The sequence below is a fragment of the Felis catus genome, chromosome E1 (assembly GCF_018350175.1).
Source record: "Felis catus isolate Fca126 chromosome E1, F.catus_Fca126_mat1.0, whole genome shotgun sequence".
Classification (NCBI taxonomy): Eukaryota; Metazoa; Chordata; class Mammalia; order Carnivora; family Felidae; genus Felis; species Felis catus.
In genome coordinates, this window is record NC_058381.1 from 35,426,833 (window position 1) to 35,446,625 (window position 19,793).

General features: G+C 60.3%; 1 protein-coding gene across 1 annotated transcript; it reads left to right on the plus strand.

Annotated features, from left to right (window-relative positions):
• The first annotated feature begins 2,777 nt into the window (after positions 1 to 2,777).
• On the plus strand, positions 2,778 to 19,648 carry SAMD14 (sterile alpha motif domain containing 14). Its single transcript, XM_023244659.2, has 10 exons — positions 2,778 to 3,204; positions 7,160 to 7,214; positions 13,248 to 13,414; positions 13,834 to 14,122; positions 14,918 to 15,005; positions 15,105 to 15,179; positions 15,285 to 15,444; positions 16,675 to 16,794; positions 16,880 to 17,035; positions 17,868 to 19,648. Exons 2-10 carry the CDS (start codon positions 7,172 to 7,174, stop codon positions 18,021 to 18,023), a joined length of 1,254 nt encoding a protein of 417 aa, XP_023100427.2. The 5' UTR covers positions 2,778 to 3,204; positions 7,160 to 7,171; the 3' UTR covers positions 18,024 to 19,648.
• The last annotated feature ends 145 nt before the right edge of the window (positions 19,649 to 19,793 follow it).

Here is a 19,793-nt window from a genome sequence, read left to right on the forward strand (position 1 = left end):
GTGTTCAGTGGCCTGGCCCCCAAGGGGATTCTCATGTTCCCCTTTGCCTGAAGGAATGAAGTCCCAACATCAGGGCCCTTTAAGGTCACTTTGATGGGTCCCTGACAACACCCAACATGACTGACCTCTACCAGAACCCCTGGTGGCAGTCAGCACCTGAGGCAGGCACTCCCTTGCGGAGGGTTTTGTCACACAAGTCTCATGTCAAGCCAAATTCTGGCTTCCCACTCCTTCCTCTCAAAAATCCTAGTTCTACACTTCAGGACCATAGAGCACCCATCCAGCCTGCCACCCACCTGGAGGGTACTTAGAAACCTAGGGATGGTGACCATGCCTCTCAAGTCGTCTTCTCCAGGTGGATCATCCTTCAAGGATCCTTAGAATACTTCTGGGAAGAAAGATCCAGGTGCCCAACCAAATCCCAAGATCAGAGACAACCAGACCACAAGGCCACAGGTCATGGCTCCAGAGATAGAGGTCACTGAGGCCCTGCTCAGGGAACCTAGCCAAGAAATCCCAAGAAGTGAAGTGGCCGGACCAACACGCGTGGGAAGGCAGACATGGGGTTGTGACACCTTCTGCTGGTCTGACTGGGGCTATGTGTATATGGTGGGCTCCCGGTGCCCCCATCTGTCCTGTGCATTGTGTGAGGGTCCTGCACACTGCATGTTCCAAAAGGTGGGCCAAGTGGTTCCCCATGTCTAAGCCTTGAGTGTGTTGTATGGCTGGGGGTGTTATGTGTGGCTTTGCTTTGAGTCTCCCAGCCCTAAGGTGTGACATGACCATGACGTCTGTCCATGTTTGGGGCTATGTCAAGTGGCTATGGGCAGGCCTATGTGAGGCTTGTTACCACGGCCCTGCTCTATCGCCTGCTTGAGCCGGATGCCACAACCCCAGCACTTGCCATAGTGGAGGGAAATCAAACGAAGGGCGTTTTCTGAACTCCCAGAAGCTTAGGCATCACTAGAAACAGGGCTCCTTCCAGGTCTTATGGCCTAGCAGACACCCTCTCCCACACAACCCGCACCCCTCAACACTGGTGTTCCACACCCATGATGTCCCCACTCCCTACAGGGCCTATGTAATCAGCCTCTCGCTCCACCCTGTCACCCAGACCTCACCAGATGCCTGAAAATCATGTCCTCTTGAAAGATCCCAGACTCAGCCCTGTAGGGTGTCACCCAGAGTCCCCGGCCCCCTCCTCCGCTCCCCACAGTCTAGCCAGCACTCCATGCGTGCCAGCAGATTCCAAAGACAGACCCAGAGATCCCTAAAATGCCCACAGATTTCCTAGGACAACTTCAGCCTTAAGGCTTATTAATTCTGTCCTCACCCACAACCCTCAGGCCATCCGGGCTCAACATGCCATTTCCCACAGCTCCTCAGAGCCCTGTGACTACAGATACTCCAGCCAGCCATTGGAGAACTCTATCCCTACAGGCTGCACAGTTCCCCCTTGAGCTCCGGACCCCCTATTTGCTCTGGAAGAAGCCACTTTCATTCTTCAAAGTCTCTGTTTCCCCCCTCTTAAAACGGGGGTAATAGAAACAACTACCTCATGGGTTTATTGTAAGGGTGACATTAACTATCAGGGAAAAACGTGCTTAGTACAGCGCCCGGCTCCTACGCCATCACAGTAGGGTAGCTAGTTGTTGACTATTACACTATTTCCCCCCCGGGGCTGGCCTGCCACCAACTCCAGCTCACTGCTCCAAGTGTGATCTCATCCCTGCCCCCACCCCCCACCCCCGACTCCAGGACTCCAACCTCAAGCCAGGCCTCCTTCTCCTTCAGTGGCCAGTGGTCCCCCAAATCTGGCCAATTTCTTTCATTCTCTATCCCGAACAGTTCTCAGCTTGACCTGTGATCTTCAGGCCTCCTGCCCTCACCTCTCGGCCTCACCAGGGCTCTCCCTGCCTCCAGCTGGCTTCTCCAATCCACTCTGCACAGGGGAGCCAAAGGGTGCTTCCTAAAAGGCAAATCTGAGCCCCTCATTCCTCTGTTACTGCCCCCCCCCACTCCATGGCTCCCCGTTTAAACTGCAAGCACTCCCTCTGCACCTTTGCAGCCTCACTCCTCTTCCTTTTTTAGCCTGCCACCCCCTAGCCCCACTAGCACTCCTACCCTATGCTGCCCGGCAGGGGTATATGCTGCCCGGCAGGGGTAGCCAACACAACACCTCCACCTGGAAGCCTGCCGGATAGCCACCACCTCCACCCTCATCCACCCCCAGGCCTGGCTTGCGTCCTCCAGTGCGCACTCGTGGCGCTGAAGTGTCCTCTATGAACCGAGGCTCACGGCACCCGGGCTCGTCTGTCCCCCTGACAACGCCGCGAGCCCCGACGGGCCGGGGCCCTGGTGGTTCCGTTCCCCTCGGTGCCCTCAGGCCTTGGCGCCCAAAGTTGCTCGGTGGACGTCGGTTGAATGGATGAATCGGGAGACCTCACAGACCTCGCCGAGGAGGCGGAAGCCCCGTGAGTCTAGAGGCGGGGCCGCTCTCCCACTCGCCCCTCCCCCTCCCCGCCGGACTTCCGAGGCCCCACGAGTAGCTGCAACTCGGAATCCCCTCGCCCGACCACCGCGCGGGGCCTCCGCCTCCCTCCCGTCCTGCCGCCTCCGCCCCCTCTCGCTCCCTCCCGCCCTCCCTCCCTCCTGCTCTTTGTCTCCGGGCGCCCGCCTCCCCGCCACGCGCCCCCCGCACCGCCCCTTCCCGGGAGACCCCCGCGGACCCCAGCGGACGCGACGCGACGCGTGTCGGCCTGCCCGGCTGGGGGCCTGCATCCGGCGGGGCCCGGCGGGCGGCGGGGCGGGGAGGTGGTTCCCTCCGTCCCTCCCTTCTCTCTCTCTCACTCACACACACACACACACACGCACGCACACACACACACACACGCGCGCACACACGCGCACACGCATACACGCGCGCGCGCACGGAGCATCCTCCCGTCAGGGCTCTGGTCCAGCCCCGCCCGCGCCTCCCGCTCCCCGCAAACCCTCTCCTCGTCTCCCGCTCCCCCCATCGCCTCCGGCTCCGGGACTCTCCGCGCCCGCCCCTCTCCCGGGATGGAGCGGCTCGAGCCCGCCCGCAGCCCCCCGCGGCCGGGGTGACGGTCCCCCGCCCCTCCCCGCCTGGCCCGCGCCCGGAGGACCATGGGCCCGAGGGGCTCCCGCGGCGCCGGACGCTGAAGATGACTGATGCTGGAGGTGAGGACCCCGGCGCGGACCGGGAAGCAGAGCGTGGGTCACTGGGGATCGCGGCGGGACCCCGAGTGGGGTCGGATAGGGCCTTTCTTCCCCAGCCCTGGGGGGCCGCGCGGAGCTGGGGTGCTGGGGCTGTCGGGGGGGGAGGGGGCGGAGATGGGATTTGTGTCCCTAATCCTCTCCCTCCCGGAGAAATTAATTTTAAAAAACTGATGGGGGGGGGGAGGGGGAGAGGGCTTAACTCCTTCCTGCTCGGCGCGGAGTGGGACGGCTGGACCGGAGAGAAACTAGCCGCCCGGCCCCGACCGGGAGTGCGGTAGGTGCCCTGGCCTCCGCGGTGCTGGGAGCGCGCTCCGACTCGTCCGCCGCCCGCCGCCGCAGCCGGGGCCTAGGGGAGGGGGCGCCGCTTTCTCCGGCTCCCCATTGCCCGCACCCCCACCTCCAACCTCCCCTCCCGGCCTTTCCTTCCCAGCCGTTCCCAGTCGCACTTCTGTCTTAGTCTCTTTCTCCTCTTCCCGGGCCCCTTTCCCGCTGGGGCCCGCCCCTCTCCCGACAGCCACCCCTTGGGTCTCTCCTTGCAGCCCTTCCTGGTGCCTCACTCCCGGCCCAGGGAGCCCGTCTCCACCACTGCTTCCCCGGCCCCACTCCTCTCTTCCCAGCTCTTTCTTCCTCCGCTCTGCAGCTCTGTGGACTGACTCTCCATCAACCTGTCTGCCCCTGTTCCTACTTCCCGCTTCCCTCCTGGGCTCGTGCCCCTTTCTCTTTCTCCTTCCCGGGCTCCCAGAAAGCCTCCCTTACTCCCAGAGAAGAGTCAAAGGTCATGGGTGCTGCTCCCCTGGGAGCTGGAAGCTTTGGGAGGAAGGAGTGGCCTCGTAGCACCAGTCCCCAGCCTGTGCCCCGTTTCATTTCCACCTTGTGGCAGTTGCTGGTTGAAATTGCGCATGAGTGTGTGTGTGTGTGTGTGTGTGTGTGTGTGTGTGTGTGTGTGTAGGAGTGTGAAGGGGGGTGGTGGTTTTCCAAAGCTCAGTTCTGGTGAGAGGGGTCTGGTGACCTCTTGGATGGCCTGCTTCCCAGAGTTCCCCACGGGTCGCCCCATACACACCCCAGGGAGTTAGTTGTTGAGGGGAGGGAAGGAAAGCCGTTTGTGCTGAATCAGGATGGACGAGGCACAGGGTGAACTGGAAGGCCCGGCCTACCCCAGAGGGTGCCTGAAAGAGGGCTCCATCCACAAGAGGGTCTCCACCCAGGACTGGGACTTGGAGTGCAGAACATGGGGCATCTCCATTCTCAGCTCGTCTAAGAGAGGAGGCACCGCTGCTGACCTCAGAGAGCCTCCATTCTGATGGGAGAGGCCATTCTTCTCTTCAGAGAGTCCCTAATCGGATGGGGAATACCCTCCCCTCTCCTCAGGGAGCTCCCATCTGATGCAGGGGAGCCATGACCTATTTAGGGAATCAGTGAAGTATGAAAAATCCCCCATTTCCCAGTGGTTGGGGAAGGGCGGATTTAGAAATTATGTGGACAAATGGGAGGAAGGAGGGCTGTCTAAGACAGCTTTCTGAAGGAGGGGTCGGCCAGGTCTTGGGCAGATGAGGCTTTGTGATTGAATGAGGGAATTGTGCTCATTCTTAGGGGCAGCCTTGCTTCCAAGGCGGCCCTTCAGGCAGGAAGAGAGGTTCTAGAATTTCTTTGCTATTGGCACCCAGAGGTCAAGAATGGCACGAGAGTTCTTGGAGGACCCCTTCTCATACCTCACTTCCTGCTTTCAGCCCCAAGCAGGGGAGCTAGGGGTGGAGGTGGTTTAGAAGTTTCTCCCATCCTAGACAGTGTGGACCAGCTCCCCTTCCACGACGTCTCTCCCTTCTCCCAGCAGGGGCCTTTCCTCAGTCGCACCCTCCCAAACTGCCAATCGTCACCCAGGATGGGGCTGAGGAGCAGGAGACAGGTTGAGGTTGAATTCTGCCTCTTATCCCCTGCATCTGAGTTTTCCCGTGTGTACAGTGGGGATACTAAGAATCTCAAGCCTGGACAGCTCCCAGCGAGATGGTGTCTATGTAGTAACAGAAGAGGCAAGTTGGAAAAGACTCCAGCAAGCATGAGGCCAAGCTTCCCCATAGCTGTCAAATGCATTTCTAGCCCAGTGCCCTGCACTGCTCACGGGACCTGAGTGTTAGCCGTAACTGGAGAGCGTTTTCCAGCCCTGCAGTGTGCCCCTGCCCCTGAGCGTCCTCTCTCTCTCACCCTGTCTGGTATTCCCCTTCCCCTCTAACACCCAGGCCTTGGTTTAGGGCTGCTGCTATCCTAAGTCTGCTCAGGAGCCTGCCCACATAGTTTCAGATGCATTGCACATCCTGCTTCCCCACCTGCCTCCCTTCTTGCTTCCCCCACCCCCCACAAAGCAAAACAAAACCAAACCCCTACCCATCACGCTTCCTCCCGGAACATACTTGATGTATCACAGAGATTTGGCTGTCCACTGTTCTGCTGTGAGTACTCCCCATACCCTTCTGCATCTGTGAGTCTGTCTGGAACTGTGAGAACTGTGAGTTTGTCAAGAACAGTGGCCCTGCTGATGGTGCCAGCTTCCTGAACAGCTCATGTTCAGGAAGGCAGGTGGTGAGCACACCAGGGGTGGGGGACGGGGGGTGAAGTAGGACTGGGTGATAGATGGGAAGACGGATGGGTGGATAGTATGAACTAATGGATGCAGAGACGAACTGAGGGATGCAGAGATAGTATGAAAAAATGGATGCAGGGATGGATGGATGGATGAATGGATGGATGGATGGTGGATGGGTGAATGAATGGATGGATGGATGGTGGATGGGTGAATGAATGAGTGGATGGATGGTGGATGGGTGAGTGAATGGATGGATGGTGGATGGGTGAATGAATGGATGGATGGTGCATGGGTGGATGAATGGATGGATGGATGGTGGATGGGTGAATGAATGAGTGGATGGATGGTGGATGGGTGAGTGAATGGATGGATGGTGAATGGGTGGATGAATGGATGGATGGATGGTGGATGGGCGAATGAATGGTTGGATGGTGGATGGGCGAATGAATGGATGGATGGATGGTGGATGGGTGAATGAATGAGTGGATGGATGGTGGATGGGTGAGTGAGTGGATGGATGGTGGATGGGTGAGTGAATGGATGGATGGTGGATGGGCGAATGAATGGATGGATGGTGGATGGGCGAATGAATGGATGCTTGGTGGATGGGTGAATGAATGGATGGTGGATGGGTGAGGGAATGGATGGATGGTGGATGGACAAATGAATGGATGGATGGATGGATGGATGGGTGAGTGAATGGTTGGATAGTGGATAGGTGAGTGAACGGTTGGATGGATGGGCAAGTAGATAGATGGCTATGTAGGTGGGCAGGTGGATGGATGGATGGAAGAACCTGGGTTCTGCTCCTGATTTTGCCATTGGCTTGCCACATGACCTTAAATTAACAGTGATCTTAACCGTCACTCTCCCCTCTGTTTCTTTATTTGTAAAACGAGAGGATTAGATTTAATAATCCCCAAGATTTCTCCCAGATTTGATGTTGGACAATTTATGACGATCAAAAGTTTTTAGGGAATGGTGATGATAGAAAGGCCCAGCACAGTGAAGGGGGGCAGTTCAGTGAGCCGTGTGAAGGCACACAGCAAATCAGCTTGGCCACAAACCATAGGACTCAGCCTGTGTCTACACCCCGGATTTGCTCCTGCCCCTAGCCACTCTTCTATTTCTGCCTCCTGCCCTAGCTCTCACAGTCCAGAGTATGGTTCAGGCGACTTCTTTTCCAAGGAGCTGGAGGAAGAGTTCTAAGGGAAGGTGAGGGGCCATAAGACCAGGAGCAGGTAGCCAGCGGCAGCTCCCTGGTCTCCACCAACCTGAACCTCTTATCCATAGTCGTGTTTTTTTCTCTCTCTCTCTCTCCCACCCGATCCTCCCCAGCTTCCTTGAGTCATGGCTTCTTCAAAGCTACGAGAACCTGCGGACGAGGTTTTTGGTAAGTTCTGTTTGCTCTAACTCTATCCAAGGCCATCGGCATTGGGGGGATTCCCTCTGGGACTTCAGTGTGTGTCAGTGTGTGTGTGTGTGTGTGTGTGTGTGTGTGTGTGTGTGTATGCGCGCGCGCGCGCGCGCGCGCGCGCTTTGTGGCCTTTCAACCTGGGTCTTTGTCATTACTATCTATGCCAATTACAACAACAATAAGGGTCTTCATTTATCAAGTACTGTCTCATGCCAGGTACTAGGCTAACACCCCAGTCTCCCATGCGCTATATCATTTACTCCCCACAGTCATGCTAAGAGGTGTGCCCTTTGTCCAGACAAGGTGCCGAGAGCACAGAGTGCTGCAGTGACTTGCTTTAAAGATCACATGGCAGGTTAGTGGCAGAGCTGAGACTAGAACTCCAGACCGCCTGACTCCCTGCTCTCAGTCACCGTGCCGTGTCCCCGTGTCCCCAGCACAGGTGATACACGTTACCTCCACATCGCATAGTGAGGGACCTTAGCCTGCAGGATGTGCGTGGAAATCAAATGCATAGGGCACAGAGCCTCTGTACCCCCAGGCTGGCCCCCTCTTTACCCACTGGGGTGCATGCGCGCCCCTGCTCCTTCCATCATTTACCCCCTGCAGTCTTTCTATTGTGTGATATGGGGAGAGACCCCCCCTGACAGGACCGAGTTCCCAGCATGCACTGGGGTGGAGAGGCTGTTTCCTAGCTGGATTTGGTGGAGGAGTCGGGGAGCAGGGAAGGTGAAGGAACATGGAGGGAGAGGTGGAGACAGAAGCGGTTGCCCGAAGCCCATGGCAGGTGTGGAGCCCAGGACACTCACATTTGTGTGCGCAAGCCTCAAGGGGCTCCCAGGTTCTCCTCCCCTGCCTTCTCATCTCTACCTGCCCTCCCCTCCTCTCCCCGCCCTCTCCTGCTCACCCGGTTCTCCCCTGTGTGGCCACATGCCCTGGCAATGCCAGGAACTCCTGCCTCTTGGTTCCTGGGAAACTGCTTTCCTGGCCTCCCTGGGGCCCGTGGAATGAAGGGTTTGCCTCCTGGACTCCTCCAGCCTCCAGCTGCCTCTGGGCCTCAGACTCTTGGGTCTCACCATCTGCACCCAGGCATGGCCTGACAGAAGTGAGCACCCCCTTACCTCGGCTTCTGGGCCTCCCAACACCCCCTAACCCCAACTCTGCCTGTTTTCCTGCTCCCAGACCTGCTGAGGTAGCTGGCCGCCTTGCCTGCTTCCTGATTCGAAAGGCAGTTAAATATTCATGACTCCCCAGTGCCCAGGGCTGGGCTAACTCCCTGCTGGGGAGAGAAAGAGAGAGACAGAGAGACAGACACAGAGGTGGAGGGAAGCCAGGGAGCCAGGTAGAACAGGGACCAGAGGAGAGACAGGCCCCACCTTGTCTCAAAAACACTTGGGGCGCCTGGGTGGCGCAGTCGGTTAAGCGTCCGACTTCAGCCAGGTCACGATCTCGCGGTCCGTGAGTTCCAGCCCCGCGTCGGGCTCTGGGCTGATGGCTCAGAGCCTGGAGCCTGTTTCCGATTCTGTGTCTCCCTCTCTCTCTGCCCCTCCCCCGTTCATGCTCTGTCTCTCTCTGTCCCAAAAATAAATAAATGTTGGGAAAAAAAATTAAAAAAAAAAAACACTTAAGCCCCCCTAGAAGTTCCTTTGCTCCCTCGACCCTCCGACCCTCCGAGGTAAGCTGCCTGCAGTCCTGATGTGGCCCAGAGTCAGGAGCAAAGGGCCCTTCTCCCTGGGCCGGGGCGGCCGGGCACCAGCTGTCCAGGCGTCCCATAACGGCGAGAACACTAGTCTGGGAGCCAGGAGGCCTGGATGCTGTCCTGAACTCCCCCTGCACCTTTGGCCAAACCTTGCCTGTCTGAGCCTCAGTTTCCCCACCTAGAAAATGAGAGGTTGGGCTCACAAGGTGCACCCATCTCCGCCTCAGGGGAGGTAGAGCGGGCTGAGTACTTACACACTGAGCCTCCGGAGCCAGACTGCCTGTAACCTTGGCCCCTCTCTTCGGCAGCCGTGGGCCTTCAGGCAAATTAAGGCTGCCCTGGGGATTCCCGGAGTCTCTTCCTCCTAGGGTTGTGGGGAGTTTAAATGAGCTAGTGATCGGAAAGCACTTAGAACCGGTGCCTGGCACAGCGAGAGCCCCGTGAGTGGTAGTCATTCTTATTCTGTGGTTCAGTCCTTGCTGCTTGTAGATAACGCTTGGAGAGTCTGTGTCAGGGATCAGGGGGCAGAGGGCTCCCTCTGGAAAACCCCAGAAGCGACGCAGGGGCAGCTAAGGAACTAGAGGCACAGCGTCAAGGCTGGGGTCCCAAATAGCAGTTCTCTGGCAGGACCTCTCCCCTCGCCAAGCCTCCGCCACTGCGTCTGGACAACTGTGACCGTCCCCGTGGGTCCACCCTCCCCGGTGTCCGGGCCGGTCCCCTCTCCTTGCGGCCTCCACTGGCCCACACCATCCCTTCTCCTTGGAAAGTTCTTCCCTGTTCTCTCTACCACCTTAGCTCTTCACTGTCTCCCAGACCTCAGCCCGGCTACCGAACCTATAGCCCCCAGCCCCTGCCTTCGTCCCTTCCGCAAATACCACCGGGCCCCTATCATGTGCCAGGCTCTGTTCCAGGCCCCAGGGAGACAGCACCGAACACGCCAGACAAGGTCACTGCCCTCGAGGAGCTTGCGTTCTAGCGCGGGGGCAAGCGGGGGACCCACACGGAAGCAGCCACACGAGGAGACAAGAAACGTGTCACGGTGCAGAGCGCTCCGCAGAGGACTTAAGTGCGGAGCGTGCACGTCACCACCTTCGCGTGTCTTGAGCCCGTCTCTGCCCGGCTCTGCGCTGGTCCCCAAAGGGTGACTTAGCTTCAATACAGCACACACCGACTGACCACCTCCTCTCTGCCGGGCCCCGCGCCAGCTCTCACGGGACACGGCGGACGGCGCAGGGCTCGACCCTCTGCCGCGTGCGGACTGGCGCGGGACAGTCACTTCCGACCAGACCGTAGGGCCAGGCCTGCAGAGGGGCAGCGGTCCTGCTGGGCCGGCGGGATGATGGATTTGAGTTGGCAGCCGGACAAAGGAGGGGTGGGGCGGAGGAGGGCTGCAGGAGCGGCCCAGGCAGAGGCAGGTGGAGACAGGGACCCAGGTGCGGCCGGCAGGTTAGTACCGCTCCCGCCAATGCCACCGGCAGCTTGTGCTCTCTGAGCCCTTAGCCACGGGCATTCTGGGACAGCTTTATATAGTGATCTGATTTAACGCTCACACAACCCTGCGAGGAACATACTCCTGCCATGACCCCGTCTTGCTGACGCGGAAGCCAGTATCCAAATGTAAGTGACTTGTCCAGAGTCACCCAGCAAATGGCACAACTGATTTCAGCCCCGGCCAGCCGGCTCTTAACCATGGTCCCTATAAGAGCCTGCTGTGCAGAGGAAATGTGGGAAACACAGAAAGGGGGAGCTGGGGACCCCTCCGGCCTTCCCTGGTGGGCTGAGGGGCACGGGCTTTATGTTGTTGGCTTTGGAACCCTCCCCCCTCCCCCGCCCCGCCCTGGGTTTCAAAAGCAAGCAATTTATGGGACACAGTCAGAAATGCGCTTTAGAAAGTTTCTTCTGGCTCGTGACAAGCGGGGAGGGAGGCGGCCCGTTGGCAGGGAGTTCAGGATGGAAGGACGCTGAGGCCGTGCTCAGCTGGCTGGGTCTTCGGGGAAGTGGCTGGTGAAGGCCTGAGCTCAGGCGGTTCAGTCCCAAGGGAGAGAAGAGGCCGGGTTGCAGAGGTGTGAGGAAGGCAGATGGATAGAACCACGGCTTTTCCATTAGAATGATATTTACCAAGACCCTACTATGTGCCAGCATCCATCCTGAGTTAGAGCAGTGAACAAAACAGAGGAACGTCAGCCCTCACGGAGCTGGCATTCTAATGACTGGAGAGACCATAAACTAAGCAAAATACACAGCATGCCAGAGAATGATACATGATATAGGGAAAAACAGAGATTGGGGTTCTGGGGCGGGGGGGGGGATTATAAGTTGAGTGGTCAGTCAAGTCCTCGGTGACAGAAAGCATTTAAAGCAAAGACCTGAAGGAGGTGAAGGAGAGAACCACGCAGAAACCCGTGGCGAGAGCCTTGCAGGAAAGGGAAAGAGGAAGTGCAAAGGCCCTGAGGTGCAGGCGAGGCTTGTGTGAGGAAGAGCCAGGAGGCTGGGACGGCCAGGAGTGGAGGGAGCACGAGGGGGAGAAGGAGAAGCTCAGAGAGGTAAGGGGAGCACGAAGTGAGCCACTGGGATGACTTGGCGCTTACTCTGTGCGAGGTGGAAGTCCCCAGAGGGTTCTGAGCAGAGCAGTGACAAGGGCTGACATGTTCTATCAGGATCACTCTGGCCACCGCTGTGTTGAAAATAGACCGTAAATGGGAAAGGGAGGACAAGGGAAGATCAGCTTGGAGGCTTTTGCGATAATTGAGGCAGGAGGTGATAGTGACCTAGACCAGGGAGGCTGTGTGTCCCCGTCTCCTCCCTGCCTTCCCATCCTCTCCCTGCCTCACCTCTTCCCCCTTCTTCCTCTGCTGTCCCTCCCCTTCTTCTCCGTGTGTATGCCACGCTCCACTCCTATTCCCCTGGATTATTTTGAACCTAATCCAAAACATTGCATCGTTTCACCATAAATATTTCAGTGCGTCTAGAGGTATGTCGAAAGTGGAGCTAACAGCCGAGGGCAAAGGGTAGCTTGGGGCTGAGTTGGGGGGCTGGGTGGATGACGGGGCCTTCTGCTGAGCCGAGGAGCAAAGGGGAAGCCGGTGTGAGGCAAGGCGGTGGGTTCATTTGGGTGGATTCCTTGAGGAGCCTGGGTGCCTTGGACGTGGCAAGTCCCCTGGCCGGCGCCGAGGCGCCCCGGGCTTCGGGGGTGAACCAGGAGGTGGTAGTTAAGTCAGGCCAGCAACTGGGGTGGCTTAGGGGGTGTCTGCAGACAGGACAAAGAGGAGCAGGGAAGGCAGGGCAGGCATGAGTGATGGGATGGGGGACCCTGAGATCGTGGGGGAGGGACGGGGGGGGAAGAAAAGGTCTGAGAAGGACATCTTCTGCCCGGAGACCCCAGTGCCGAGCCTGGAGATGCTGCGGAGTGGGGGCTTCGTTCCCAGGTGGAACAGATGAGAAGGAAGACGAGGAGCAGTTGGGATTTTGCATGATACGCTGGGTTTGCCTCGTCTTCCTCCACGTCTTCATCCGGGACCCAGCCCGGCACCGCCGCCCCCAGGATGGCGGAGACAGGCCTCCCGGGGCCTGGGTTTCCCCCCTGACGCCGCTGTTATGTTCCGGCTCAGCTGCGAGCCTTCTCGGCAGTGCTGTGTCTGAGCGCCAACCCCAGGCGTGGCCCGGCGAGCCCGTCTCTGGAGCCAGACGAGTCAGGCTCGGATCCCGGACCACTGCCAGCTGGTGGCTGCCCTCAAGAACTTGACCTCCCCGAGCCTCAGTTTGCAAGGCTGTAGGACGCGCGTAATAGTTGTCCCTCGCTCACTGGGGTGTTTTGAGCGGACGGGGCGAGGTGTGAACCTTCTGGCACGTCGTTGGGGCTTCTTCAAGGGGAGCTGTTATTACCCTGATCTGTCCGGCCTCATCCCCAGCCCTCCTCTCCACAGAGCGACCCTGCAAGTGCCCCGGAGGTGCTCCCGCCGTGCGGAGAGCAGGTTGCCAAACCTCCTCTCTTGTAAACTCCCACCCAGACCTTAGACCAGCTTTGGTGCTTCCTCCCCTGACCCATCCAGACAGGAGCCTCCTGTCCTCCTCGGTGTCCGTGAGCGTTTGCCCCACACGGCCGCATTCAGGTGCTGACGCGTCTGGCTTGCCCGGCGACCGTACGGGACCCTGTTCTCCGCCTCATTCGTACTCCCGGGGCCCGGCACTCACAAACATTGGTTGAATGTCTGGGGTGTGAGTGCAGGTGGCTGCCTGAGGTGGGTGGGCCTCTGGGCTTGCTGTCCTCACGTGTCTGGTCTGTATCCCCCCCCCCCCCACCTGGTTCACAGACCTGGACTTGGCCGTGCCAGAGACCGTCAGACTGGACAGCAGTTTACATAAGGCCCGAGCCCAGCTACTGGCCAAGGGCCGGAGACACCGACCTTCCCGCTCCAGGCTTCGGGACAGTGCCAGCTCTGCAGAGGACGGCGAAGGCTCCGATGGGCCCGGAGGCAAGGTCGGGGCAGCCCACCCAATCACACGTACCCTACCCACCCCCCTCTGGCCCGCCCCGCCCCTTTCCAGGGAAACCCCACTCCCAGATTTCTGACGTAGTAGCACCAACATTCACATCTGGCTCACGTCAAATTTTACGCAAGGTGTGATCATTCCCATCATGCGTGTGAGGGACCTGAGGCTCTGAGAGTTTCAGTAACAAATGCACGCAGTTAGGAAGTAAGGAGGGCGGGATCCAACCCCAGCCTGCATGACCGAAGCCCCCCCCCCCCGCCCCCGCCCCCCGCCCATCTCCCACATCTCACGGCCCAGCCAGCCCCTTCAGGGGGCCCCCTCACAGTTTGCGGGGTGAAACCAATTCCCAGCCCCTCGGGGAAGAGGCGGGGAGGGTTGGCAGTGAGCGGCTGCCCCCTCCCCCAGGTGACGGACGGCTGCGGGAGCCCCCTGCACCGGCTGCGCTCGCCTCTGCACTCGGGCCCGGGGTCCCCGGCGGGGGGCTCTTTCTGCCTGGAGCCTCCGGGGTTGCGGCGCAGCCTGGACGAAGACGAGCCGCCGCCCTCGCCGCTCACACGCTACCGGCCCCTGCACAACGCCACCTCGCACGAGGGCCTGGCCGCCGCCTCCTGCTCGCCGCCGCGCTCCGCGCCCTCCTCGGACAGCTCGCCCAGCTTCGTGCGCCGCCACCCGCGCGCGGAGCCGCACAGCGAAGGTGAGCGGTGGCCTGTGGCGGCGCCCCCTGCTGGCGGGCTCCGGGACTGCAGCGGGCGGACCAAGCAGGGCCGAGCACCTTGGCGACGGGGGGGGGGGGGGGGGGGGGGGGGAGGGGATGGGGGGGAGGACACATCACGGCTCACGCATTCGCTTCCTGTGTACCAGACTCTGTTGCGCACTGGGGACACACAGGTGGGGAAACAGATGCAGCCTTTTCCCTCGCGAGGCTTGCAGTTTGGGGGAGAGGCCATCTAATAATTCCCTATAGGTTAAGGGGGAAGCGATCAAATCATCTCTCAACTAAACGTGCGGGTTACAAGTGTAATCGGCACTATGGGAGAAACGTGCGCGGTGGCGGGGGCGACACGGAGCAGGGCGAAAGGACCCAGCGGGGAGCATCCTGTAAGGCTTCTCTGAGGGCGTGACATGGGAGCCAAGATCGGAAGGCTGGTTAGAAGTTGGTCAGGATAAACTGAACCCTGACTAGCAGCGGCCCCTACGCGTTCGTGGGTTGCATAAGGCTTTTTGCACACATTCCTTGAAACAGGCGGGTGTCATCACGGGTCCCGTGAAACAGGTGTTATTGTAGATCAGGTGTGATCATCCCCCTGTCTGAGATAAAGGCAGCTCAGCGAGGTAGGGCGATTTGTCCTCAGTCGCACAGCTAGCGAAGGGCACCGGAGCCAAGTTACCTGATCCTAAGTCAGAAGGGTTTCCATCACCTCACCCTGGCAGCTCAAGGAGGCGGGTAAGCCACCCCACAGGCAATGTCCTTCCCTCTCCTCTCCAAAAGATGACAGCCGGGACGCCAGCCCCCCTGAGCCTGCCAGCCCCACCATCGGCCTGGATAAGAAGACTCGCCGCAAGTTCTTGGACCTGGGGTGAGTGGAGAACGGGCCAGCAGCAAAGGCTTGGGGCTGTGGGGTACAGGGTAGCACGGCGGGCCGCCCTGCCCCACTCCCCGCCTGCCCTCCCCACAGGGTCACCTTACGCAGAGCATCCACTAGCAAGAGCCGGAAGGACAAGAGCAGCAACCGCTTGTCCATGGGCAGCAGGTGAGTGGTGCCCACAGCCCCTTGGCCACGGTTTCCGCCCGTGGTTCCCTGTGGGCCCGGCCCTCGGCTCGGTGCCCCCACCCATGCAGGGTGCTCTCTCCGCAGGGAGTCAGTGGAGGGGTCCGGCAGGTCAGGGGGCTCCCCGTTCCTGCCCTTTTCCTGGTTCACAGACAGCAGCAAGGGCTCGGCGTCCTCTGGCAACACCACCTCCCCCGCCTGCTCCCCTAAACACGAGGGCTTCAGCCCGAAGAAGTCGGCTTCTCAGGTGAGCCCGTGGCCTTCCTGCCCTCGTGCCGGCCCCAGACTCAGGTGACACGAGGGCACGCTTCACCCTGGCTCGGGCTGGGATCCAGGCCTTCCTCGAGTCCATTTGTCTACCCACGGAGCCATCCGGTGACTCATTAGTTCGTCCGTTCTCATTCTCTGAGTTCATTCATTCACTTGTTCGCTCACTCACGCTCTGAGTCGTTCCTTCGTCGTTTCATTTACTGAATTCCACGCGTCAGTGAACACTGGGCTTCCCCTGGTGTATTCCCCCCCCCCACCACCGCCCCCAGCCTGAGGCCTCCTCCCCTCGGGCTAAGTCTCCTCCCTGGCTCGGCTCTAGCCCCACGTCCTGTCTTAGGAGCCGGGCTCCCCGGGTGGTGGGGTGAGGCCTGGAGGCGACAGAGATGAGTGGGGCCCAGACTAGCCAGTGCTTAGGAAGCTCGCCGCCCTCTGGGAGGAGTGACACCGGGGGACAGAAGCAACAGTCTCTGCTTATGCTCATGCTCGTGCCGCCCTCCACGGTTTGCAAGGCTTCAAGTGCATGCTTCTGCTTTGCTGTCCCAAAGCGCGGGCACGCTGCCCCAGTCGAATAGATGAAAGAATAAGACGAAGAGAGAAGGACTTACCGCGTGGGTTGCTTGCCAGGCTCCAAGCCTGTTCCGTGGCTGTGCCTTATGTGCTCCCGGGGCAGAGGAGATCAGAACACTGGGAATTCGGGGGAGAAAGAGTTCCTTCGGACCTGGCGCTTCTCTGTTGCCTCTTTCCCTCCACGGACTCCTTGCATCTCTTCCTTCCCTTGTGCTGAGCCCTGGGATGACATAGTGAACAGACAGCCCAGGGCCTCAGAGAGCTTGTGGTCTCTACTCAGGCACTTAGCAGCCGGGGTGCCGGAGGCTGTGGTGGGGAGGCACGAAGGGGGACCCCTGACCTAGCCTGGGGGAATCCTGGTTGGCTGCCTGTAAGAAGTGACACCTCCTCCATTCCTGCTAACTATTCTGCCTCAGTTCTAGCCCCACGTGCTCCCAGAAGCCTTACGTCCTGATGCCTCCCGTGAGTCACCGTGTCATATGTGCCCGCCCGGCTCCTGGTTCATGCCTAGGAGGCACTGGTGCCCCGTCCCCAGATTCAGCTCCATGCAGACAGGGGGCAGGGGGTTGGGAGCGTGGGGCGGGGGGGGCTCCCTTGGGCTTGCGGGTGAGCTGTCTTCAGCACGCACCCCCCCGTCTAGGAATCCACCCTGAGTGATGACTCCACACCCCCCAGCAGCAGCCCCAAGATCCCCAGTGGTCCCCGGCAGGAGACCAAGTGTTCCTACCCCTACCACACGCTGTCCCAATCTTCGGATGAGGTGAGTAAGCCCTGACCTCGGAGCGTCGGGTGTTCGGGCCACAGGCCGGGTCACCCCTCCTCACTGTCCTTGGTCTCCACCCCAGTTCCTGGACGAACCTCTCCCCACTGTCCACCACTGGACCAGTCAGCAGGTGGGCCAGTGGCTGCACAGCCTCAACCTGGAGCAGTATGCCGCTGAGTTCGCCGCGCGGCAGGTGGATGGGCCCCAGCTCCTGCAGCTGGATGGAAGCAAACTGAAGGTGGGTCAGAGGAGAAGAGCCGTGATCCAGCTGGAGCCCGAGGCAACCTTCCGGGATCGGGACCCCCTCACCCTGACCTTTCCTTTCACTTCCTTCGAGGCCATTCCCTGACCTCTGACCTCTGGGCAAGGTCCATGGCCTGATCTCTGGACTCTAGCATGGGTCCCCAGTCTGCCTCGAAACTCAAGCGCAGGTCTTCGGTTTGACCTTCAAGCTCCAGCCCCAGTCCCCAGGTTGACCTTGACCTCCACGACTATCGTATCACCTGACTCTCGATTCCGAGTCTCCCGGTGTCCTAAGAAACCAGGCCTCTCCCTGATCACCTTGACTGATTCTCAGTCTTGGAGGGTGCTGGTAGTCAGGGGAGGTCGGGGGGCGCACCTCGGATCTTTGTGCTGGGAGGTTTCTGGCCTGTTCCCCACCCTCTGTTACACTGCTTGGGGAAGGGGTGGTGAGGAGAGTCCCCAGGGAGTCTGAGTGGGGGGGGGGGGCCTCGGCTACTTACTAGCTGTGTGCCCTTGGGCACATCACCTGCTCTCTGTGGGCCCCGGGGGTGCTGGGGTCGTGCCACGGCTGAAATCCAGAGTGGCGGAACGGGGGCTGAGGATTGCCAGGGGTGGGGGCAGGGGCTAAGGGTCTGGAAAGATCCTCCATTGGCATCTTTTCCGAAGGCTCCCCTTCCGAATTCTTGCCCGGCGGGGTCTGGTCCACAGGCAAGTCTGGGGGGTGGAAGAGAGCTTACGCCCGGGGCACAGAGAACTTGGGGCTCGGGTTGGCCAGGGCTCCGGGCGGTTCTGGGGCTCGTTCCCTCACCCTTGAATTCCTCCCCCAGAGCCTGGGGCTCAGCAACTCGCATGACCGGGCGCTAGTGAAGCGGAAGGTGAAGGAGCTGGCAGCGGCCGCTGAGAAGGAGCGCAAGGCCCAGGAGAAGGCCGCACGGCAGCGCGAGAAACTCCGGCGCAGGGAGCAGGAGGCCAAGAAAAGCTAGGGGAGGGCGAGGGGCAGGCACCGGCACCCAGGCGCTGGCGGCCGCCGGGCTCGGGGGGCACAGGCCTCAGCGAGAAGGCGGGGCCTGGACGCCAAGCTTGGGCTGGCCTGGCCCCACACTCTCAGGGGGGTACGTGCCCTCTCCCACCCTGTCACTCGGTCTGGACCCAGATCCCCCAGAAAGGGAGACCCCAGGAGAGGGCCCGGTGATAAATCCAATTTTAAGGACGTTTGGCACGGAGTCCCTAGGGGAGCTGGCAGGTTATGGGCAGAGGGCAGAGAGGCCAGGGCTGAACGGGTCTGGGAGCCCTGAGGCACCTGGGTCAAGTCTGACCCTCTGCCCTCAGGCCACGGCGGTGCTGGCCGGCAGTGAGCTGGGACACCTGCCTGGCCTGCCTGCCTGCCTTCTAGAGGCCCTGAGATGGGGCCAGGGTCCCAGGGCTGAGGGAGGTAGGAAGCACCTCAGCAGGAGTGGGTGGATAGAGCTGTCCCTCTCCAGCTCTCCGAGGTGGCGGTGTGCTGGGAGAGCTCCGTGCTCCCCAGGGAGGCCGGGAGGTGCTGCAGCAAGTTGCACTCAGGGTAGACTCCCGGTCTACACTCCTGAACGGGAGCGCGGAGAAAGCGACATGGTCATCCCACGCGATCTTTGCAGGGACCTTAGGGGCAGGAAGGGAGGATGAAAACCTCCCCTTCCCCTTCCCTGTCCTGTGGGTCCCAGTGGTGAGATGACAGCCATACAGATCTGTCCCTCTGGGGCCCATTCAAGGCCTGGTCTTTGACCTGCTCTCTAACAACAGGGCACACGTCTGTTGCTCCCTCAGAGGACACCTGAGACCTCTCTGGGGACAGAGCAAACTTGGGAGCTGGGGGGGGGGGGATAGGATACCCCCAACCAGTGCCTAGGTGGTACTGAACAGGTGAACCGTCACGCTAGCTGGGTAGAGAGGCACCATCTAGGAGTCCCCCCGCAATCTCTTGGAAGGGTTCATCGACTCTCCCCCATCTGCTCTGGTTCCTGTCTGGGCCTCAGTGGGTTCCAGAAACCCGCAGGCAGTGCAGGCTCTGGGTCGCTGGGCCACAAGGAAGGGTGGGGCCAGCCCCCTGGGTAGGGGCGGGATCTATCCCGGGGGCCCAGGGATGACCTCTATCTGTCCTTGGAAGGAGGGGGCTTTCAGACGGTCCCCTGTCCTCAGCAGCACTGGCCGGCAGCTGGCCCAGCTTCTGGAGGATTGGCCAGTTATCAGTGGGGCTGGGGGAGGGGGGCTCTGATTAGAAGTCCCCCTCCACCTCCCCCTGCCTGGAGTGGGGACAGGACCCAATGCATGCCAACACCCCTCATTCCTGCTCAGGGGCTCAGGCTTCAAGGCCACCCCTGCTATGGCCAGGGTCCTGTCCGTGGGACTCAGCCCTTTGCTCCTCTCTGCTGTCTGTGCTGGGAGAGGGGCTTCAGAGGAAACTGAGGTACGGGGGCACCGGCACCATCTGCGCCTGTTGGAGGGGCTGGTGGGGAGGGTGGAAGGCACCCAGGCCTTTGAAGCTATCAGGAGCTATGTGGGTGCCCACCTGCATGTGAAGGGGGGGATGGTACTCAATTTATTTCAATAAACACTTATGATGTGCCAGTGACCTTTGTCTGCCCCAGGTGGGAAGCTGGGCTGGGTCGCGAGGCTGCGCTGGGCCCTGAGGGTGGTGGGGTGTCAGCAGGTGCTGTACTGTCGGGCGTTCTGAATGGATGGCTTTGCCTGGTGCTGTGCTCGTGGTAGACACTGAG

Bases quoted from the DNA above. Each gene is read 5' to 3' on its own strand.
- SAMD14 (XM_023244659.2), top strand. From the start codon at position 7,172: ATGGCTTCTTCAAAGCTACGAGAACCTGCGGACGAGGTTTTTG. The intron at 13,415-13,833 runs GTCGGGGCAGCC...CCCCTCCCCCAG, and splicing joins CCGATGGGCCCGGAGGCAAG to GTGACGGACGGCTGCGGGAG. The intron at 14,123-14,917 runs GTGAGCGGTGGC...CCTCTCCAAAAG, and splicing joins CGCGGAGCCGCACAGCGAAG to ATGACAGCCGGGACGCCAGC.